This window comes from Rattus norvegicus, chromosome 15, assembly GCF_021556685.1.
Source record: "Rattus norvegicus strain SHRSP/BbbUtx chromosome 15, alternate assembly SHRSP_T2T, whole genome shotgun sequence".
Classification (NCBI taxonomy): Eukaryota; Metazoa; Chordata; class Mammalia; order Rodentia; family Muridae; genus Rattus; species Rattus norvegicus.
This window is the reverse complement of record NC_141548.1, coordinates 68,473,241-68,498,226: the sequence shown is the minus strand read 5'-3', so window position 1 is coordinate 68,498,226 and position 24,986 is coordinate 68,473,241. Positions and strand designations below refer to the sequence as shown.

General features: G+C 38.0%; 1 protein-coding gene across 2 annotated transcripts in view; it reads left to right on the top strand.

The window, feature by feature from the left end:
- Positions 1-24,986, top strand: part of Diaph3 (diaphanous-related formin 3) — a 459,706-nt gene that overhangs the window by 290,117 nt on the left and 144,603 nt on the right. Inside the window, exon 24 of one of the 2 annotated variants that reach the window (XM_087585391.1) lies at positions 4,968-5,131. In XM_087585391.1, coding sequence (XP_087441517.1) covers positions 4,968-5,131 — 164 coding nt within the window. 2 annotated transcript variants of the gene reach the window in all.

The following is a 24,986-nucleotide window of genomic DNA, read 5'->3' as shown; positions in this document are numbered from 1 at the left end:
TTATTATTTGGTTTGTCATAGACTTTATTGTATGTGCTTTCAACCTAATTGTGGATTAGTTCAATTTTATCTTCCTTCTCTATCTTTGTCAGGAAATATCATAAAAATGCACTCAGTAGCAATCAGTTAAGGATAATGTGTTTGTTTCCTCTTGAATCTTATCTCCTACCCGGCTGCCGTTTAAAGAGGTTGTCTCTATAGACTTGGAGAAAGGATTTATTTTCCTTTCTCTTTTTTTAGACTAAAAATTAAGTAGATATCCATATAGATTTTCATCACTCCACTGACAAATTCTTCATTTTACTATGTGCATATTGCAGTATGTTTTCATAATTATACTTGGATTTGTTTCTCAGTTATTTTTATTATGTTTTCACAGTCACGGGTGACTACTGGTTTTTTTTGCTCATCTTTTTATTGTTGTTATTTTTTGTTCTGTTTTTTAACCCTTAAGTATTGTTAACTGAAATCGTTTGGTTTTGTTTGCTTATAGATATAAAAAGCATCGTATAAAAATTTTGATCTCATGTAGCGTTTGGTTGTACACGGTGAGTGACTAATTAGGAAGCGTGGGTTTCTCAAACTAGCAAGAATTCCTAAAATTGTGCTCTACACAAGGTCTCAGGACATTCCCCTGCCTGTGTTCATATGACAAAGTCCTGACTGCTGTCGGCTTCCGGAAAGGTGTGCAGCTCATAGAACACAGGCAGCAGGAAGTCAGACCAGGTAGGGTGAGGCTTTGCTGGAGACAGTTTTTCATTCTGAGTAAAATTACACTCCACGGACAGGAGAGCTACTATATCCTGTCGCTAAATATCACAACCTAGAAGCCTCTAATGAACTGATTAGCATTCATGTGTCTCTTGGAAGTCAGATATATGAACAGTTGGTGCACTTTGCTATTGACAAAGCTTATAATCATAAATATTCGTTGCCAAGATTAGACTGCACTCGTTTGCCTTTCATCTTAGTTAGACATACTAGTTTTGAAGTAATTAAATTCATTCGTTGCAAGACTTTGTTTACTTTAATTAGAACTGACGAGTCATATTTTGAATATTAAATGAATTTATACAGATCTTATTAAAATGGCAAATTATGAGCTTTCTGGATCTTAGAAAATGGATGGGTTTAGAAGAAAAAATGCACAATGAATAAAAACGTACTAAATTTGTTATTAGCACTCAAACTTTGCTGATGCTTTATGATTAAATGCTTATGAGTTGAGGCCTATAGCAAAAATGTAGTTCTTCAACCAACTCTGGAGGAATATTGTATATTATTTAATTTGTTAAAATATATCTTTATAAGTAAATATTCACTTTGAACAATTATGATTCAGTAAGGTTTGAAATAATCTACTAATTGAAGTGTTTTAAAGAAACAGAATGTAATAGGGTTCCTCTTACTGTGAACAAACATCATGACCAAAAACAAGATGGGGACAAAAGGGTTTATTTGGCTTACACTTTCAGATCACAATTCATCACTGGTGAAAGAACAGGAATGTAAGCAGGGCAGGACCTTGGAGGTAGGAGCTGATGCAGATGTGATGGAGGGATGCTGCTTACTGACTGGCTCTCCCTGGCTTGCTCAACCTGCTTTCTTATAGAACCCAGGACCACTGGGCCAGTGATCTAACCACCCACCAGGGGCTGGGCCCTTCCCCATCAATTACTAATTATAAGGTGTTGGGTCAACACGTAGATGGATTTTGTCTTCTTGAATTTCTTTTGTGTGGTCACTATCTCTTTGTAATTTCCTTTTTTTTTTTTCTTTACTTTTTCTCACTTATTTATAATGACTCTTAAGGACCAATTCAGTATGGCACTGCTGGATCTCTTTGAATCTAGTTTACAAAGTCCTTTCCCTGACTCTGCTATCCTACAGCTTGGTGTTCTTTGTCTTGTAGATAATGACCTAGTTCTTTTAGCCAGGCCCTTCATCTTAGCAAGGAGTATTCCCCTTGTCATCCCAGTTAGCCTCTCCCTCCTGTGTAACAAATGAAACGTTAATTGTTTCATGTGGATTATTATGGGATGGTCTCACATTATACTTACCTGTCTCTGCATTATATAATGTACATTGCATGACCACAGAACCTTAGCCTATCATGTTAAACACTGTTCTAAGACCTAGAGGTACAGCGAACTTACGAGTATTTCCTGAAGTGGTTGTCTAGGTCCTGGCTTTTAAGCAGGGGTTGTCAAATACATTAGATATGTGGATATATGGATCTCACTAAATTGGTCCTTAAACATTATCTTAATAGAACGATTCTCTCTCTCTCTCTCTCTCTCTCTCTCTCTCTCTCTCTCTCTCTCTCTCTCTGGCTGTCTCTCTCATAACATGTGTGCGTGTGTGTGTGTGTGTGTGTGTGTGTGTGTACAGGACTTTGTGCGTGCGGAAGCTAGAGATGGATTTCCGGTATCCTCCTGAGTTACTCTCTGGCTAATGTTAAGAGACAGAGTCTCTTCCTAAACTGAGAGCTTACCCATGTGACTAGGCTACTTAGACAGTGAGCTACAGGGACATGCCTGTTCCTACCTCCCAGCTCTTGAATTATAGCTCTGTGATTCTTCACATGACTTTCCTCTGAGCTTGGGTATCACCCCTTAAGTTCTCATCCTAGCACAGCAATCACTTTGCCAGCTGTTTCTCTAGCCATGGAAGCAATGCATTTCTGATGATGACAATTAGTAATGTCCTGACAGTAAGTGTGACTGTAGCTGTGGAGGAAGCTGACAGTCAATGGTAGTGCTAGACAAGGACTGCAGTACAAGTTGTGTTTTAGGCAGCTACTTGTTTTGAGATCATGTGAACACAGATCTGCATCTTACATATCCTCCAAATAGTCCAACTACAGTGATTCAAGTGGAATATTTGAGGGATTCTCCTCAGTTTTGGTAAAGAGAAAGGAAAAAAAGAAATAGATTTCTTAAAACACAAGGTAGATGTAATGTGTGTCAGTAAATTTGCACTGTGTTAAAGTTTATTTTGTTGCATATTGGCTGGTTTTCTGAACAAATAGAGAATTAGGAGAAATGATACAGCCTAACCATTACTGACATTCACATTTGCTCTCCCTCCCTCCCTCCCTTCCTCCCTCCCTCCCTCCCTCCCTCCCTCCCTCCCTCCCTCCCTTCCTCTTTTAAACCCAGGCCGCCTCATATCTGTAGTATTAAACCCACCTCAGTCCACCAAGCTCTAAGATTACATATGTGACTCAGCATGCCGGGCATAGACATTTTGTCTAAGTGGAGTTTAGGAGTCGACACAAGGACACCTGGTTTGGACTCTTCTTTGGGATGGTTATAATTATTCTTTCACTGACCCTTTACAGGGGGGACTCCGAGCACTAACACAGGATGCCTTGTTCCTGTAAGCAGGGCCTCTGCTCTGTCACACAGTCCTTTCGATCTGCTAAGGATTAATTTGGCTATTTGCGTGGCTGACTTTACTATTATTTTGGGTAATTCCCGTTATCCGAAGTTCTCATTTCCTTGTGGAGAAAATTGTTTTACTCATAATAATGATAAGCGAATTAACTGGACAACCTCCTGGCTGTTAGGAGAAACCCATGTCATTTCCGTGCCTCTGGCTCGTAGTCATCCTGTCCATCCCACCCTCAGTGTAACTGCACTGTGTTCTAAGAGTACAGATGCACTTCGGATGTTCCCTTACTCACGCTCTTACCTCAAAACCTCCACAGTACACTTCTTCACTTTAGACTCTTGAACAGAGGAATTTTTGACAATGTGCATTTCCCCACAGGTAGCGAGAGAATGAGGAATATCTGTGCATTGTCTATTGTGGAAACTCAGCCTTGAAAGCGGTTATTTGTACAGAAAAGGACAGGTATAGAATCACCCGGAGACCCTCAGCCAAGCAGTTTCTTAAGTCACTATAGTATATCTCAACTAGTATCCATTGCATGTGTGCACGCGGTCGTGTGAATAGAATATCCATGACATTTCACTAGACTTTCAAGGAGACCCTTCCTACCAAGGTTGAGATAAAATATTGGTATAAGTTTCCATAGGCCATATGATTCATCCATAAGAGTTTTCCTTCAACTATGGTCTGGCGATTCTATGTCAGATTTTCTCAGTAGGTTTATTTTGTTGTTTGTTTTCAAAATATTTTCTATTACCACTGACATACTATTCTCACTTTACCATAGTGTCATTCAGAATGGCTTGACTGATATTATCAGAAATTAATGTGAGAACAGTTCCAAATATCTATTTCCACATTTGCCTACTCCATTTTGTGCATGCAAGCATAAATTTTAATCAAGCAATATGTAGAAGAAACTATATAGGAATATTTTAGAAAAGAAGTTAAAGCATTATTTTACTTCCCTGCTCTTAAACTCTTCAGCTTAACTTTAGTGAGCAGTGACAACATCAGGTGTTTATGTATGGTCCCAACTGCCTGATCACTCTTCTAGGCAGGCTGTTAGAACTGACGGTCTCCAACTGTGTGCCACAGGTGACCCTGTTCTCCAGTGGTCGAGCTAAGGCTGTCAAAGCAGGGAATGGAAGGTCTCGTATACAAGCACAGGATGTACAGGCGCCACTCACTGACCTTAAGTTGTTCAATTCAACTGCTCGTCTCTGTGCCGTGTTCTTTACTTCAGGGTGTTCTAATTGCTGACTCTCAGCTGCTGGACTAGAGCTATTTATTTCACAAGTGCATGGCATAGATGATTATTATGTTAAATTGGAGAGAAATTCTTCAACTGAAGTATGAAAGACAAATATTAAATATATAGATATTTATTTGGCTATTTGCCTCAATTAATTTGAAATTCAATAACAGTTTCTTTGTTCTGTTGCAGCCAGCTTTGAGTTTGGGAGATGTATTGGTGGTAACAAAACATTAGAATCAAATACAGAGCTAGAAATGTTTTCATATAAAGCATTGCTTTGTAAGTTACAAAAGTCTTTAACTTAGTATATACAGCTTCATTATCACTGCGAAAGAGCACTATGGAAAACTCTCCACGCTACTGGACAACATGACACAACTGTACCAGAGCGTGATGAGCTACTATGCTGTCGACACGAAGAAGGTTTCTGTGGAAGAGTTTTTTAATGACCTGAACAATTTCAGAACTTCATTTATGGTACGTGAAAATTTTGCCTTTGTTTTCTGAAGAGTGCTCTTGCAGTCGTCCTCGCCCATTCTCTCTGTAACTGTGATTTTTAATTCTCTTCGTGCTTTTTCTAGTGAAACCTATCTTTTCTGGTGTTACAGATTAGCTTTAAATTTTTCAAATTTTAAACTGTTAAAAAATATGTAGTTTGTTCTCTTTCAGGCTTTTTTTTTTTTCTTTTTTTTTAACGTGAAACTGTAATCAGAAATTTTGATTGAAAAAGTGACAGATTCTGAAGGTTTTCATAAAGGCCCCCTCCTGGCTGATTACAGGGCACTTTTATAATAAGTTTTTGGCTATGAATTTGCTTCTTTATGCTGAAGATCAATTTGTGTTTTGTGGTATAATTTTACCAAAATCTGTGCAGCTCCCGTGAAGCCTTTTTTCCCCTCCTGTTTTAATGCATTGTACAATAACCCCCTGCCATTCCCTCTGAGTGGGTTTTACATTCCTACAGTTTGCTTCAGACGCTTTAATAGGGAGGTCAGGTCTTTGAGGTAGAATCCTTTCATTTAAGTATTAAAAAGATCTTTTGAAAAGTATTAGCTGATTAGATGGGGGAAAAAACTACACACACATATTAAAGGGAGAAGGTATTGTTGCTTCCCTTGGGAGACAGGGGATACCGTATTGCAAAAGGAAAAATTGTTATTCTTAATAAGTGGGGAAATCATTTTTGTATTTCAGTACACGTTTTGTGAGGATTAAAAAGTTTTGAGGTATGAAAAAAGAAGATTAGGTTGAGAGAGCTGCTTTTTCATCTCAGGCAAACTTTGTCGCTAACTTTGCTGGACTCAGTTATACTCACTTAAAAATGCGTTAAGCTTTTAATAAAAACCGTTCATTCATCCAACATTTATCATTCTGTTTTCTCCAAAAATTCAGGGGTCCTTTCAATTGTTTTTATTAATGGCTATACACTCACCTTGTCTTCTTTTGTGTGTGTGTGTGTGTGTATGTGTGTGTGTGTGTGTGTGTGTGTGTGTTTGTTAGTTCTTGTATAATGCATTGTGTTGACTTATGAGGCACCATTGCTCATAGAAATAAATGTTAAAATGTTTCAGTTTGAGAAAGGTAGATTTAGTTTCCAGAATGGCATCAGTATTACTTTATTTGCTTGCATTGATCTGTTCTGCACATAAATAACAAAGGTGTGTTTTGTATAATGTGAGGAAGAATAGTACCAGGTCCTTGGTTCAATTCTACTGTTGAGCTGATGAGCTTCCCTGGAGAGCTTTCTGTGTTTCAGGCCACTTTGCCATCCATGTTCACTGCCTGAAATACTGCTCCTTCTCTTCTTACTTAGTTGCATCCCCTTCCCCTCATCGTCCCAGGCTTTGTTTTTCTGCTAAGATCTGAGTCTGTTTGATTCGCCCTTATGTGTCTAATACAGTGCATCTCTTAAGTTGGTAAACTTTGGGATATGAGGTGATCGATGGTGGATGCCATGCTTTAAAGGCTAGTGCATTCATTGTCAACGGCTTTCCAGGTTCCATCTTCACTTACTGAAACTTCCCCACAACCAGTATTTATACTCGGTACCCTTAGCTCACCATTATATAGCTAGCCAGGAGCCAGTGTGCTGACCTGGGTGTCTGCCTCCAGATTTGTACCACAGAAGCCTGAATTGGGCCAACTATTAGGTGTATGGTATCTAGAACAGTTTCAAGTGCTACTAAATTGATATCTAACATCTGCTTCCAAAATAAGTCATGGCCAGTTTCACTTGTAAGTCATTTAATTTTTAATGAATTTTTTTTTAAATACGTCTGCTTTTGAACTGAAACAATTAAAAGGTATCTAGTCAAATTCCTCTAGTATACTGTGGGCCAACTTACATCATCTCTCCTACGTATTACTACAGACACAACTAAGTCCTGCAGATATTATTCTCAGGTTTATATTTTTGTTCCTTAAGAGCCTTGTTACAATAGCTAAGGAGGCAACATCTGTCACAGATTGCTCCCCCAAGCAAGATGGAGACCAAGAGGGGAACTTTTCAGGATCCTATAGCTTCTGTAAAGAACAGCTGTTCATTTGACAGTGCTTTAGCTCACCCCACTTAGAGCAGGAATTCTCACATGGGACTTAAGCTTTCCTTGCTGTCCTTTTCTTCCACAACAAGATTCTGTGCTTACTGGGCACCAGTCTGTTTAGATCTACTGATCCAGCTTTTCCAGAAATGAGGGCTAAGGTAAGGAAAGATGTGATTTTGTTAAGTCTTATTTTTGTTAGCATGAGCAGGAGGAGTAAACCCCAAACACATCTGTGGTTGAGCTTCTCTCTGGGCTCCGTGTACTACATGGACACACTAAGTCCCAGTGACTGTCATTGGTGCTTTGTGAGCGACACCTTTAAGAGTAGAGGGAACTGAGGTGGAGAAGCCTGGACATTTAGAAAAGGGGCTTCACTGAAGAGTGAAACTACCTGTGATTCCTTTTTAAAAAATTGTATTTTACTTGTTGTGTCAGGCATAGGGGAGGCATGTGCTACGAAATGTGTAGATGTCCAAGTACAACTTGATAGAAAGGTCAGTTCTTTCCTTCCATAACATGGGTCGTGAAACTTGGGTCATCTTACTTGGCAACAAACAAGTCTGTACCTCCTAGAGCAACTCATTTCCTGAATCCTACACTTTTAATGGCTTACAGCATCCTGCTGTTAAGTTGCTGCAAGTTGAAGTAATGACTTGTTAGGTTTTGAGTGGTGGTGGTGGTTTGGGTTTTCTCTTCTTTTTACAACTTGTTAAATAAAGCACACTGCATACTTCGTTTCTTTGTGCTTAACCTTTCCATTGATGGCTTCTTGGTGGAAGATACATTTGTATTCTGTTTTGCTTCCAAAATATAAAATGTTCTCTCTCCAGTTTGAGGACAGTGACCATGAGTGGAATAGGAGGTGAAGGTGAGTGGAAGGGTAGTGAGTGGGAAATCTGCCTTTCTGTGGGACTGTGGCAAGCATAAAGGTAAGATAGGGGGTGCTGGGTGAGATGCTGACTGCGAACTGTCAGCTCTGTCAGCTGATGGTCTGGACACATCAATCTTGCAGCAAGTGGTGCTCAGGCCCTCCTACTCTATTCCTTATAACTACTCATGGGTTGACTTGTGAGTAGCTTTAGGCTCACTCTTCCTGGGCTCTCACTGGTCTGTCTGGTACTAGTAGATGATAAGTTTTCATGGGTCATTTGCATTCAGCATGTTTTTGTTGGATTCTGCTGGTGACCTCATACTCATCCTTATCTTATTCAACAGCAAAATCATATTTGTGTTTGCCTGTGGATTTAAGCCTGATTGTCTCCTGTCCTTATCAGTGTAGTATTGTAATGTAGTGTGTTCCAGCCCACGTTGTATCCTAGAAGAGGTCTGTGCCTTGGTTTTACTCACCTGGTCTGAACGACAGGATTTTATCTCTGATGCTTTCATTATCCTGATGTCATTCCTTTTCAGGGAAAACTCTCCTGCTCTTAGTTCAACTCTACAAACCCAGAAGCAGTGTCTTCTGAGGCCTTACCTATTTTCTTGAATGCCTCACTTAGGAAAGATTTCTGTTGCTCCCTTCTCTTTTGACCTTTTGTTGTGTGTCTTTCAGGTAAAAGGTTTAAATAAATTATACATGCCAAAAAAATCTGTTGTTTAGTATTTCCAACATACTTGAGGACTATGAATCCTTTAAATGTTCAGTGTCAGATAATTTCTATGGAATAGGTGTGTGTGTGTGTGTGTGTGTGTGTGTGTAGCTTTTGGACACAAGTGATTCCTGAGCACAGAAATGCCTTTCTCTGAGCTTGCACTGCACTGAACATGCATTTCTTTTTTTTTTTTTTTTTTAAATTTCTTTTTTTTTTTTTTTCCAGAGCTGGGGACCGAACCCAGGGCCTTGTGCTTGTTAGGCAAGCGCTCTACCACTGAGCTAAATCCCCAACCCCTGAACATGCATTTCTTATTCATAGTGTATAAGACCCTGAGATCTGAGACTCCACTTGTGGTTAGGACTTAAAAGGCATCCAAAAGCAGACATTGCCTTGAAGTTATTACTACTGAATACCCTAACTTAGGGAAGTGTTGTATTTTCCCCTTTTCTTGTTTATATATGTCTACAGATGTTGCCAGATTCTGTAGTTAGTGTTTTCTAGTCCATGAAACCGAATTGGGTTTCTACCTTAGTGGTAATGTACTTGACTAATACATTCAAGGGCCTGCGTTAAGCCTGCAGCACCAGGGAGAAAAGAACAAACAAAAACCAGTGTGCTTCTTCTTTTATCTCCCGTGCATACATTAAACTCCTGTTTGTATGGCCTGTTGTAGCAGTCTGGAAACGGAATGTCTTCTTCATATAGTGCTTAGTGAGTTCTTCATCTCATAGACAACTTTACCCTCATTTTTTTTGTCTTCTACTATGAAATTTAGCTGTTTGTTTCAAACAGGAAGGGGTTGGTGGTCATGAGCAGACTCCAGCATCTAGTGCCATTTATTGAAATGTGTCTTTGTAGATTATTCATGACAGTAAATTGCAAGTTACTTAACCTTAATGAGCCTCAGTTACCTGACAGGAACTGAATGGAGTGGAGTTAATGACCAAATTCACATGAAAGCTTACAGCAAGCTCGCTCTGAGCAAACAACAGATAGAATAACCTTGTTTTCCTGTTTTTCTGTAATAGTATTGGAATTATAAGTGTCTCTCTCCTTTCTCCATACCATGAGCAGAATAGACATCCAGTTTGTGTTTAGCCCTGGCATTAGATTATTTCTACAGGTTATTACTTAGGTTTCATTCAGCCAATATTATCAGTCATATTTTTGGCAAACATTAATTGAGTTGACTTTTGTTTATATAATTGAAATATGTATAGTGAAGCAATAACAAAGCAAGAATCACTCCTAGAATTTTCCTGTATCTTTTGGTCAATTAAAATTTGCTTTTCTGTTGAAATCTTAGTCTAAGGGAATAAACTGTTATCCCAACTGCTACTACTCCATCATCCAATGAGAAGGCATTTGGCTTCAGTTTTGTTTGTCTGTGTGTGTGTGTTTTGTTGGTTTTTTTTTTTTTCAAGAACAGCTAGAACACCACCTGTTTTGGTAGGTAAATCATTTAAATCACACAAATTTGATGCTTGTCAGCTCTGACTGCCATTTGTGCTAACTCCTGGGTGAACCAGCTTGACAATAGCAGGGCAATGCACTGAGCATGTCCTCTTGAAACTTGTACTTATAGACTGATATGTTTTATGTTGTCAGGGGCACAAAATATCATGTACAAATCTTATGGTGGAGTGTTGAGCCAGCTTCTGTGATTATAATAGAAAGCATCTTCAACCCATGCATATTTTGGTGGGCTTACAATTTCAAAGTTGTATTTGGAGTCTTTTCACATAGGGCTTCTGTCTTCATTAGCACCTTTGTTATTCTGAGATCATACTTGGAGCTCTAAGGCTTCCTACATAGAAAAAACTATTCTGAGTTTTCCCCTCCTCATCTCTCAGTGTCTGTTTTATTCAAGCAATGTGGTCAATCCTCGTTGCCTTGATTTTGACTTTGAAATTATTTGTGATGATTTCCTAATCATGATTCCTTCAAGTTTTCACAATGGGAACATAGCCACTGACTTGAACTCTCCTCTTTACTGATGAGATTCATTCTTACTTTATCTTACTCTGTGGACTGGAATGATAATACATGTATTTGACAGACTGGTTCTATATTTCTAAATGATTGGTAATTTGTATTTCTCTTGAATAAGCTTTTGTCGTGTTGCTCAGTGAAACAGAAAAACGAAAATTAAACACTGGATTATTTTGAATAACAATAGCAACAACATACATAGTATCAGGACACAGTAATCCATGTAACTGAAGATATTACATTATACACCAACAAAGTGCAGATAAAAATGCATTACGTAATGTTAAAATCCACACATCAAATGTAATCCTCTCTCCTACTTCAAACATACCCAAGTACAGACATGCAAAGCAGTTGGGGAAGCTTGAAAAAGGTGAACTACAAGGACTGGCAAGCAGGCTCATGTGGGACATAGGAGTTTTAGTTGGCTCCTTCCTAATCAAGGGAATTCAGAGTAGCTTAGTAAACTGCTGTCCTGTGTCCAGCCTACTTCCCAGCACTATGTGCATGCCATTCTACCCATGGGCTTGCCAGTGTTTAGGCTTATGATGAAGACATAAAAGGAACAGTGTATCTCTTAAAAAAGAAAGAGAATGCAATGTGGAGGGTCAAATTATATTTTGAAGAACTTTAAAACCATACCATGCTTTGTTAAAGACCCATTGTGCTAATTGAAGTATTTTCTTTACCTCAGAGCTTTGCAGACCAATCCGTAGCAAACTTATGAAGGTTCAGTAACCTTACTAGTGGCTAATGAGTAATTTCTTCACTTTGCTGAGGCTGACTTTGTAGAAGAGAGGAGCTTGAGGAGGAGTTGGGTAATGACCAGCACTGCACAGCCACTGGGCTGTTGTAGATTCCCACTTAGGGGTCTTTGTCCATTATCATATTGAGCTGGCGTAGAATGGTCAGTAACAATTCAGTTCAATTTTTTTCTGCCAGAGCAGAGTGCATCCTGCTCACCCTGTCCCATTGGTAGCATTGTAAAATGAGTCTCGGTAATTCTAGAACAGAACCAATGGGTTATTTTATAAAATAGGATTTATTTAGTAATGAACTTACTACAATTGCTGTTTATTTGTTTTTACAATTGGAGAAATTTCCTAGTTGCTATGAAAAATTTTTTACTGTAAAATTGAGAACCATATACTTTTGAATTCCTGTCAAATTATTAATGTATTTGAAGTATTGTCCTTCATAGTTCATGAACATTGTAATATTCTCTTGCAAGAGCACAAAAATGCTTTGTTTCTTTATTTTATTTTATTTTATTTTTTGTAAATTAAAGTTTTTTCTGTTCATTCCTGAAGATGAATCCATCGGGAGTTTTTGAAAGCAGTCATACTGCCTCCACATGAGAGTAAACACACTTAGGTTAGGCATGCACTGGTGATATATTAGATCCACATTGCTGGTTTACTTAGAGGAAACTTGCTGCTTCTGACAATACCGAATGTTCAGTCCTAGGAAGCACTGAGATTTAACATGAGTTGAGGCAGTTGGAGACACAAGACAACAAGTGAATTCTTAAGCAACAAAAATTGAGTTCAGTGAAACCTGCATTACGTAAATGTATACACACATATACACATGTGTACACATTTGAGTATATATAGATGTTTAAAGAAATAACACTGAATGGACAGGGCTTTTTATGCTTTTTTTTTTTAAAATAAGGTCTCTGTAGTTTTATGAAATATAAAAAAGATGCAAGTTACTAAAATGGCTTGAAAATATTGAGATATAAATATAAAGCTATATAGTCTGAATACAGGTAAAATACATATATTTTTAAAGTCAGTATCTATGGTATATACTTAATACTGTGACTTTATTTTATTTTTATAAGACTGATAAACATGCACAATAATATATTGCTTTCATTCAAAATTAAGCCTTTCTCATATGTAACTTAAAACATTGCCCAATTAACAGTCATTTTAAAATTACTCTCAAATTTTAAATTACAAATATATACCTTAACTTCCTTTTAAAAATAGCTGAAACACTACTTTGAGGAACATGTACGTAAGGAAGTTAGTCTCTTCCCTAGAATAAAATCCCCAAGCACATTATATGATTTAGTAATATTAAAACAATGTGCACCCAAATGTAAATTGAGTCCTTAGAGGAATAATGGCTAGACTTGAGGTTGAGAACTCCATCTTGCCTTCCATATTTAATTCATCTCGACACCTTCCCTGCCAAGTCATCCCGCCTGCATTGGATGCTTCCACTTCACTCCCATTCAGCTTAGTGTAGCTTCCTATTCCAAGGTCTCTGAATAGAAACACTTACATTCTCATAGGAGCTATGGAACTTGGCATTTTCCTGAGGCTTGATAGAAGCATGTAATATTGACAGAAGCTAGAACATGGATCTTCATGAGTCGTGGCTGAGTAAGTGTGCTTTAGGCACATTTTGAATGATTATATACTCAAGAAAATCATATTTAAAGTGAGTGATATAATAAAACGATATTTGTTACCACTGTGTGAGCCTTCCACTGATAGTAGGGAAGGGATGTCAGGCAAATATATGAATTAATGTCTTTAACTATTGAAGTAGCAATATCATCCTTTTTACAGAAGCAATTGAAGCATTGTCACCCAATAGTCATTTAAGTAAAAGAATATGATTTTAGATTTTCATCTCATTAGACTGTACTATCATTCAAGAATGTGGAAAAACTCAGATTTTTTTTATAAAAAATGTTTTTAAAAATCATCAAATTTCATATTGTATTATCAGAGACATATTTTATCTTATACACTTTCCATACAACATATATGTGAATGCTTTCTTAAAATTATGAGGATCCAATTACTTTCATTTAATCTTGGAACTTAAATCATATGTCTAAGGTACCCAAAATTATATTAGTATAGATGAGCTACAACATCCTATAAAATGAAATGAGATGTGTTATTCAGCTCTACACTATTAAACACTGTGGAGAACTTTGCTTATCAGGCGGGTGTTAAATGAAGACTCTGTACGATCTATCCTACAATAATTCATCCACATACTTTAAGGCTCTTAAATGGTTCTTACCAAGCTTTCTCAGTAATCTGATGAGCCATTTAAAAAAAAATTAGAAAGTTCAGGAAATAGCCAAGGACAAAAAGGATTAAAGAGAAAGAGGGAAGACAGAGTTGCCAGTGACTGTGAAGTTGGAAACCAGGGCTTGTGAGGAATAAGGACATTGCATAAAGCCTTCAAAATAAGAATGCGATGGGGCGGGACTGGGAGTTGAATTAATCCCACCCAGGTTAGGAAAAAAAATCTCTAGTTATTTACAGAAGCCAATTCAAAGCTCTTCTGGAACACAATTACAACATATGCTGCCGAGAATCTTATTAATTATACTCAGCAAAACAACACAATTCTAAGTACTAAACAACTTTGGGGTAGCATGACATCACAAGGAAAAACGTAGTACATGTCGACATTCCCTCCTTCCAGATTCTCATGTGAAAGGAGACACAAAATGTTTAAGGAAAGAAAGGATTTCAAAAAGACTAGTCGACTACAAATGACCACTTAAAAGGAAAAGAAGAAGGTAATGGAGATAGAAGTTTGGTGAAATTAAACACACAATGGACTAGAGTGGATTATACTCTACACAGAGATACATATTAAATGAAAGTGCTCAGAGGACAGGCCAGGGAGATAGTGTGCTTGAGAGAAACATGCAACAGGGTGAGACCATCTTCCCTTTTTATAGCAAGAGCCAGAATATTAAGGAGAATGAATGAGCAATAAATAATCAAAATGGTGCCTAAGATGCTTCCGGGTCAGAAATCCACAAGTAGGAAGTACGGTATGTAACTTACCAAATAGGTAAAGTGAAACCCAAAAAACCTTCTAAGTGGGACTGGAAGATGGCTCAGATGGAAAATGTTTTAAGAGTGTATACTTCTCTTACGGAGGACATAAGTTCAGTTCCCAGCACCTACTTAAGCCAGGCAAAGATTAGCAGTAACTCTAACTCCAGGGCAACCCAATGTTGTTGACCTCCATGGCTTCTTGTACTCACTTGTATCCACAGAAGGAGAGATAGATACAGATACAGATGCAGATGCAGATGAAGATGAAGATGCAGATGCAGATGCAGATGCAGATACAGATACAGATACACAGATACAGATACACAGATACAGATACAGATAGAGATAAAGATACACAGCTACAGATACAGATACAGATACACAGATACAGATACACAGAAACAGATACAGATACAGATACAGATACACAGATACAGATACAGATATAGATAAAGATACACAGCTACAGATACAGATACAGATACACAGATACAGATACAGATACACAGATACAGATACACAGATACAGATATAGATAAAGATACACAGCTACAGAAACACAGATACAGTTATATTCTGTTAGTAAAACCACAGGGTGCCAAAGACAAATCCCCTTCCAAGCACTTCCATGGATATGTGTTACTTCTGATCAGCAGAGGAGGAAGCCAGTTAAGTGTCTCCATATCCAGAAAGAATATAGTTGTGCTTCTACTGTGGTACACTCTTAACAAAGCAATGCCCAGAGGCAAACTATTTATGAAGTGAAAGAGAGTAAACTGTTCTGGTGCCCTGTTGTGCATGAGGCATTCAGAGGATGTAATTTTGGGTATAATTTTTTTTTGCCTTCTAACTTCTTTGAAATAGGATCTATCTTGTAGAAAGTTTGCACAAATCAGGCCAGCTTGCCCAAGAACTTCAAAAGTTTCTCCTGTCTTCACTCCCCAGTTCCCAGGAGAAACCCACTGGGATTACAGATGCTGTTCCCTGTATTTCTCTGATGAGCTCGGAAGGTGCCAAGCCTGGCAGGGCAAATGCTTAAGCCACTGAGCCATCTCAGCAGCCTCTTTCAAAAGGAGCTTTAGAAACAGATTGGCAGGGTTTTTCTTAACAGGTCAGATGGTATTTCAGGTTTTAGGGTATATTACTCAAAGTTAGTGAGTTACATGATGGTATAAAACAGCATAGCTTTAGGAGTATGCCTGCTTCCCGTATAAAGCTCTGTTTATAAAATTGTGATTGGCAGAGTACCATTCGTTGTCCCATATCTACAGAAGCAGTTTTTAAATTAAGGCTCATGAGGCAAAAGGCATAAGAGTAAATGTAAAAAATAAAATGACCTATACAATAAAAGTTATTTTGCATACAAAGGGAGACATTATCAGTTTAGAAAGATCTGAGGTTCAAAGACTCTGCTGTATAGTGGAAAGAGGGAAGGAAAGGAAAGATCTGAATTAAATTCAGGACTTGTTTGTATGATAAATGAGTAGGATAGTTTGTAGGCTGGAAGTATCAGGTATAATAAAATCTAAATTGTAGGAAAGAATTACATCAAGAAGTGCATATAAAGAAAAAAATCATAGCACAAATAAATATATAGAAGGGATAATCCAAGGTAGGATCAAGAAGAATAAAAATTACAAGGATGTTTAAGAGACAGATGAGACTTTATAAAAAACAGCATGGGGCTTTTACAAGTTTGTTACAAATTTGGCAGATTTACAGGACCCACCTAGGGCCATGAGATGTAGAAAAGTCTGAAGTGACAACCGTTACTATAATGCAGGAAGTCCAGCAAGGAACGTGTGCTAATACCAAAGTGCGCTTAGAACAAATGCTGCTCCTTTACGAAAGTGAAAAACTGCCTCACCTGAAGCACACAAATAGGAGATATGCATGTGGTGGCCCTCAGATGACAATGTAAAGTTGATTTGGCTTTGGTTCTTCAGAACAGAGTTTCTTTATGTAGCCCTGGCTGTCTGGAACTCACCTGTAGACCAGGATGGCCTCAAACACAGAGATCCCCCTGGCTCAACCTCGAGTGCTGGAATTAAAGCTGTGCACCACCATGCCTGACTGATTATGTAAATATTGACTAATTGTATAGTTAAATCCCGTATTTAACATTATACTGGGAAATTGCCAGATCTCTTTTGATTATTGCTAAGTCCGATGGAAAGATGCTAAAGACACACAAGCTTTGGACTTCAGTATAGCGGCTGGTGTTGATATGGGTACACAGAGACAAGCATTCGGTGAGGGACATCCACTTCACTAAAGCAATTGGGAACTATTATTGAAATTGCCTGACACTGTGAAAGCAAGCTCAATAAATTTCTAAGTATCAGTTTTATTTCTTGATCTCATTAACATGAAATTAAAATTTTTAAATGATGAACATTTTAAAGTGTCATCATTTTATAAAAGCATTTAAATGGCTCTTGTCAAGAATAAGATCATAGAAATAACTTTACCAAAAGATTGTGCATCTCCACCTCAGATGATTCACAAACATTGACCTTAAACCACTAAATATGGAATTGTCAAAAACAACTTCAAACATCATTAGGTACAGAAAATACCTTTTCCGAAGTATAAATGGTACCTTAAAGATTTGCAAGAGTCAGCAATGGAGAAGAGGCTTTGCTGGTGTAAAGTTTGAGAACCACTGTTTATAAGTAACAATGTAAATACTGTTGATTATAGAACATAAATTGACAAGGGCATGGTATACAAAAATCTAAACAACTAACACGTTTCTTAAAAACTTAGCAAAAATAAAAAGGAAAGAAGAACAGCAGATCAAATAGGCAATTCACAGAACAGGAAATAAATACAAATAAGTTTGGAATTACATAAAATTATGTTTTAATGAACTAGTAGCCAGAGGAATGGATGATAAAATGATGTAAAACCACCCACACTTGCAAGACCTGGGACAGTCTGGGTGTTCATGATCTCTAGGTATGTGGTAGAAGCCTACATTGGCACACCATTTGAAAGCCGCCTAATGGCTTCTGATGAGGTCAGTGCAGCTCCAGTTCTTTGGTTCATCAATTCCACCACTATTTGAGTGAGGAGGGATTTGTAGATTTTTATGACCATACTTCATATATGAAATAATATTTACAGTGTGATCCAGCCCCCTTGCTGGACACAAAGTTTTGATACACAAGATGACATATAATACACAGAAAAACTTTGTCTTGGCTGCATGCTTTCTTTCACTTAAAAGCTGGCTGCCAGTAGTTTTATATACTAACACACACACACACACACACACACACACACACACACACACACACACACAAATTTAGAAACCAGTTAATAACAAGCACCATTAACAAACTCTTACATCTGTATAGTAGCTGGTGCATACACTGTTTGATATCCATATTGTCCATCATAACTAAATTTTGGAAACAACTTAGAATTGACTGATAGAATAAATTTAATAATATACGTGATATAAATGAAGGTCAGTTTACATCTAAAGTGCAAATTAGTACTGTAAACAGTTTTGAAAGAAAATAGTTATAAGAGCTAACATAAATGATGCTGAAATTTTTGTGAAATTCAAAGATAATATTTATAATAATAACCACAACTCCTAAGTCATTACTCTCTGTCTGACACATCTAAACTTTACACATCACACACACACACATTCATGCATTTACAAACTTGTTTAAATATACTGGCTTTGGACCACTTTTAATTCTCTGAAAAAAATGTATATAATGCTATAATAAATATTTGAACCACTTATAAAACACTTGTTCTGACATAAGTTATATTACAAAACTAGCTATAGGTGAGACTAATGAGGAGCTCTGTATTTCCCCTTAGAAGTCACATATTCCCTAGCAGAACCATGTGCTTTGGCGCTCATGTGTCTGTTAATGTACACAAGTATCATTATGTAGACAGTCATGAAAAGTATGGGAGGCTTAGGAACTGGTTCTGGTTATTGGCTTTATTTGAAATGAACAGTCAAAATCTGGCTCAAGTTTCAGAAGCCACTATGGTCACTAATGTGGACTAATAGACCCGCATATCTGTCCAAAAGGGCATGTACAAGGCTGCATCTGGGGAAGCATGCTCAGAGAATGTCTTGTACCAATACATAGTAAGTTCAGTGAGTGGTGGTAAGCATTTGTTCCCTGTCCCCACAAAGCCAAGTACTAGAATTAGTGTCTCTTGGTCAACCAATTGATATGTCTGGCTCAACCTCCATTAGGAAATTTGAATTTAGAATTTACATAACCGAGAAGCAGTTTTGTCTAAGATAATCATCATTCTCTCTTGAGTTCTGCTATTTGAAACTTTTATTTCTTAGGATTTGGCATGCAAGAAAATCCCAAATTACTATTTGTACTCTGTTGTTAGTTTAGAGCTAAATGCTCATTTATATGCTACCTCTTGGTGTTTCTCCATCTTAAATTCTCCTAATAGTTATAATATCAGAATAGAGTAAGTTTTAAATGAGATAGACTTTTAAATGAAAATCAATTGTGCATTTTCCCTAAAACAAAATGGCTTTGAGAGCTACTGTAGATTATATTTCTGAAGGTAAATATTATTTTCAGAGGTCTTGGGAAGTAACTTTGAAATTTTATTTCCCTAAAAGGGTGAGGTGGTTTTATCAGGTAATAGAAGTTCTAATAAATGTTCACATTGAGATGTATCCAGTCATTAAAGTGTAATTTACACTATAAAATTTTAGAAGTTAATGCAATCCATAAATAAGCTGACATATTTTATTTGATGCTCTACTTCATTTCTATTTATTTTCCTCCGCAAGAAATACAGCTTTATTCCTGAATATTTTTATCCACTTTCCAACCTTTCTAACTCATCTCAAATTTTATGCATTCATATACATGTCTACACATGTATACACTTACGCACTTTTGGTTGAGAAACCTTTACTTCATTCTTGTTTGTTTGTTTTATAATTGTCAATTCTACCTGCCTAGTTTATGTTTTCTATCTGCCATTGTCACACACACACACACACATATATATATGTATATATATATATATATACATATATATATATATATGTATATATATATATGCATCCCTAAGAGACACACTCACTTACAAGTGCAGCTTACTGGCCCGTGACACACCACACACACACACACACACACACACATGCATACACACACATATATACATACACACACACTCTCTCTCACTTCAGGCTTTCATTGGAAGTACTTAATCAAATTCTTCCAGTTTGAATTGGCAGGATGGTCTATGAAAGCATCTAGAGTGACAGAAACCACTTTGTAGCTTAGCAATAATTTGGTATTAATACCCGTTACAAACCATGAAGAGTTTGAGACTTTACCTCCCGGCTCTTGGCGGAAGATGCGGAATAGTTTATTACTCAGAGAAAGAGTTCCTGAGCCTCAGTTCTCACAGGGCACCAGGTACATAGAGAGAGGCTCATACTACAGAAAAGATTTGGAACTGAGACTGGCATCCTTTCCCTTTTTTATGTTCCTGAACAACAAAGAAGTTGATTTGCTTTAATGGGCTATACTGCCTCTGTTCCCCAGAACTACTCAATAAGTAGTTGGAAATTAATAGTTGAAAGGGGGGTGCTCCTTAATGGTGTTGTTTTAGTGTTCTCTCTCATAGTTTGATGCCTAAAAACTTCTCAAATGATCCTGTCTTGGCCTGGAAAATTCTAAATTATCAGGCTTCACCTGTCCATTCAAAAATATAATTGTCACCTCACAGAGGGACAATTTTATAAAGCCGAACATATGTGATTCTGGCCTGAGAATATGACTTCTGGTCACTCCATGATTCAGTATGTAGTAGTTTCATGAGCTCTTACAGTATCTGAGTAAAAAATGTCATGAATCAAGACACCTTTCAAATATACTAGTGTAAATATCATGTGAGGGAATGACAGCAATTATAATTTTCATGCTCTCGGATGATATTCTTAGCCTTTTGGTTAGTCTAAGCTTTTGGTCTCTTCGTAAATTCTTAAAGATTTATCTAATAATCGCAAGGATGTTAGGTCAGAAAGATGGACAAGCAATGGCTATTAAGTGGGCTAAAATTAGCCCATGATAAATTGTAATTAAGCTGTGGACCTAAAACATTCTCCACATTAATTGAAATTCTAATCAGCTGATCAACCTTGCAGAGAAGGTTCCAGATAAGGTATGGTTCTTTCCAAGAACTTGTATTAGCACACCTTAACTCTTCTGATCTCATTACCACTTCTCCCCCTCTTTCCCTCTCTGGAACTGAGCACCTTGGTGATCACTTTTCTGCTTGTAATGTCTTCTCACAAAGCACCCATTAGTGCCTTAGTCAGTATTCTATTGCTGTCAAGAGATACCACGATGGTGACAAGTCTTATAAAAGAAAGTGTCTAATTGGAGTCCTGCTTACAGTTTCAGAGGATCAGTTCATTACTTACATGGCAGGGAGCCATTCAGCAAGCATTGCTGGAGCAGTAACTGAGTGGAGCATCCTGACTCATAGGCAGAGAGAGAGAGAGAGAGAGAGAGAGAGAGAGAGAGAGAGAGAGAGAGAGAGAGAGAGAGAGAGAGAGAGAGAGAGAGAGGAGATATGGAGATATGCTGGGCTTAACATGACTTTTGATACCTCAAAGCCCACCCCAGTGACACACTTCCTCTGACAAGGTCACACCTACTTCAAGGCCACACCTCTTAATCTTTTGAATCTTTTCAAAGGGTTCTGTTCCCTGATGACTAAGATTCAAGTGTATGAACCTGTGAGGACCATTCTGTATCAAACCACTACTCTTAGCCAGCGCTTTGATTTCGGTTTTAATCAAAGCAGAGGTGGGCTGTATCTAGTGGAAAGTTACTTCATAACTCCTCTGATGCCTGATGTTGGGTTTTCATGATTGGGCCTCTTTTTTTTTGTTACTTGTTTTTATTATTTTTGTTTTGCAGTTATAAAAACATCATTTTCCCTTTCTTCCTGCCAGTGTCTCCTCATACCCCTCTTTGTTCTCTTTCAAATTCATTTCCTCTTTTTTCATTAATTGTCACATACATATGACAATTTTTATACTATCTTTGGGTTTTAAAATAGTGTTCTAGTATTGCAAAATAGCTCAATGCACCAAATGCTTACCTCTTTTTTTTTCTTTTTTTTTTCTTTTTTTTTTTTTTTTATTAACTTGAGTATTTCTTATATACATTTCAAGTGTTATTCCCTTTCCCGGTTTCCGGGCAAACATCCCCCTCCCCCCTCCCCTTCCTTATGGGTGTTCCCCTCCCAACCCTCCCCCCATTGCCGCCCTCCCCCCATAGTCTAGTTCACTGGGGGTTCAGTCTTAGCAGGACCCAGGGCTTCCCCTTCCACTGGTGCTCTTACTAGGATATTCATTGCTACCTATGGGGTCAGAGTCCAGGGTCAGTCCATGTATAGTATTTAGGTAGTGGCTTAGTCCCTGGAAGCTCTGGTTGCTTGACATTGTTGTACTTTTGGGGTCTCGAGCCCCTTCAAGCTCTTCCAGTTCTTTCTCTGATTCCTTCAACGGGGGACCTATTCTCAGTTCAGAGGTTTGCTGCTGGCATTCGCCTCTGTATTTGCTGTATTCTGGCTGTGTCTCTCAGGAGAGATCTACATCCGGCTCCTGTTGGTCTGCACTTCTTTGCTTCATCCATCTTGTCTAATTGGGTGGCTGTATATGTATGGGCCACATGTGGGGCAGGCTCTGAATGGGTGTTCCTTCAGTCTCTGTTTTAATCTTTGCCTCTCCCTTCCCTGCCAAGGATATTCTTTTTCCTCATTTAAAGAAGGAGTGAAGCATTCACATTTTGATCATCCGTCTTGAGTTTCGTTTGTTCTAGGGATCTAGGGTAATTCAAGCATTTGGGCTAAAAGCCACTTATCAATGAGTGCATACCATGTATGTCTTTCTGTGATTGGGTTAGCTCACTCAGGATGATATTTTCCAGTTCCAACCATTTGCCTACGAATTTCATAAACTCATTGTTTTTGATAGCTGAGTAATATTCCATTGTGTAGATGTACCACATTTTCTGTATCCATTCCTCTGTTGAAGGGCATCTGGGTTCTTTCCAGTTTCTGGCTATTATAAATAAGGCTGCGATGAACATAGTGGAGCACGTGTCTCTTTTATATGTTGAGGCATCTTTTGGGTATATGCCCAAGAGAGGTATAGCTGGATCCTCAGGCAGTTCAATGTCCAATTTTCTGAGGAACCTCCAGACTGATTTCCAGAATGGTTTTACCAGTCTGCAATCCCACCAACAATGGAGGAGTGTTCCTCTTTCTCCACATCCTCGCCAGCATCTGCTGTCACCTGAGTTTTTGATCTTAGCCATTCTCACTGGTGTGAGGTGAAATCTCAGGGTTGTTTTGATTTGCATTTCCCTTATGACTAAAGATGTTGAACATTTCTTTAGGTGTTTCTCAGCCATTCGGCATTCCTCAGCTGTGAATTCTTTGTTTAGCTCTGAACCCCATTTTTTGATAGGGTTATTTGTTTCCCTGCGGTCTAACTTCTTGAGTTCTTTGTATATTTTGGATATAAGGCCTCTATCTGTTGTAGGATTGGTAAAGATCTTTTCCCAATCTGTTGGTTGCCGTTTTGTCCTAACCACCGTGTCCTTTGCCTTACAGAAGCTTTGCAGTTTTATGAGATCCCATTTGTCGATTCTTGATCTTAGAGCATAAGCCATTGGTGTTTTGTTCAGGAAATTTTTTCCAGTGCCCATGTGTTCCAGATGCTTCCCTAGTTTTTCTTCTATTAGTTTGAGTGTGTCTGGTTTGATGTGGAGGTCCATGATCCACTTGGACTTAAGCTTTGTACAGGGTGATAAGGATGGATCGATCTGCATTCTTCTACATGTTGCCCTCCAGTTGAACCAGCACCATTTGCTGAAAATGCTATCTTTTTTCCATTTGATGGTTTCGGCTCCTTTGTCAAAAATCAAGTGACCATAGGTGTGTGGGTTCATTTCTGGGTCTTCAATTCTATTCCATTGGTCTATCTGTCTGTCTCTGTACCAATACCATGCAGTTTTTATCACTATTGCTCTGTAATACTGCTTGAGTTCAGGGATAGTGATTCCCCCTGAAGTCCTTTTATTGTTGAGGATAGCTTTAGCTATCCTGGGTTTTTTGTTATTCCAGATGAATTTGCAAATTGTTCTGTCTAACTCTTTGAAGAATTGGATTGGTATTTTGATGGGGATTGCGTTGAATCTGTAGATTGCTTTTGGTAAAATGGCCATTTTTACTATATTAATCCTGCCAATCCATGAACATGGGAGATCTTTCCATCTTCTGAGGTCTTCTTCAATTTCTTTCCTCAGTGTCTTGAAGTTCTTATTGTACAGATCTTTTACTTGCTTGGTTAAAGTCTCACCGAGGTACTTTATATTATTTGGGTCTATTATGAAGGGTGTCGTTTCTCTAATTTCTTTCTCGGCTTGTTTCTTTTTTGTATAGAGGAAGGCAACTGATTTATTTGAGTTAATTTTATACCCAGCCACTTTGCTGAAGTTGTTTATCAGCTTTAGTAGTTCTCTGGTGGAACTTTTGGGATCACTTAAATATACTATCATGTCATCTGCAAATAGTGATATTTTGACTTCTTCTTTTCCGATCTGTATCCCCTTGATCTCCTTTTGTTGTCTGATTGCTCTGGCTAGAACTTCAAGAAATATATTGAATAAGTAGGGAGAGAGTGGGCAGCCTTGTCTAGTCCCTGATTTTAGTGGGATTGCTTCAAGTTTCTCTCCATTTAGTTTAATGTTAGCAACTGGTTTGCTGTATATGGCTTTTACTATGTTTAGGTATGGGCCTTGAATTCCTATTCTTTCCAGGACTTTTATCATGAAGGGGTGTTGAATTTTGTCAAATGCTTTCTCAGCATCTAATGAAATGATCATGTGGTTCTGTTCTTTCAGTTTGTTTATATAATGGATCACGTTGATGGTTTTCCTTATATTAAACCATCCCTGCATGCCTGGGATGAAATGCTTACCTCTTAAGACTGAGACCTTAAGGGGTTGGGGATTTAGCTCAGTGGTAGAGCGCTTGCCTAGCAATTGCAAGGCCCTGGGTTCGGTCCCCACCTTGAAAAAAAAGAAAAAAAAAAAAAAGACTGAGACCTTAAGTGTTTGTGTCTAAGTACCCAGATCAAAGCTGTGTATGGTGTAGTGGAGAGGGCCTTTAATCCCAGTGCTGAGAAGACAGAGACAGGCAGATCTCCAGAGCTTCCTGGTTTGCCCTAGAACTCACTTGTGAGACAGTCTAACCAAATGATAGCTCCAGGTTCAGTGGGAGACCCAGTTTGACAAAAAATGAGGCTGAGAGCCATTGACCTCAGAACCTG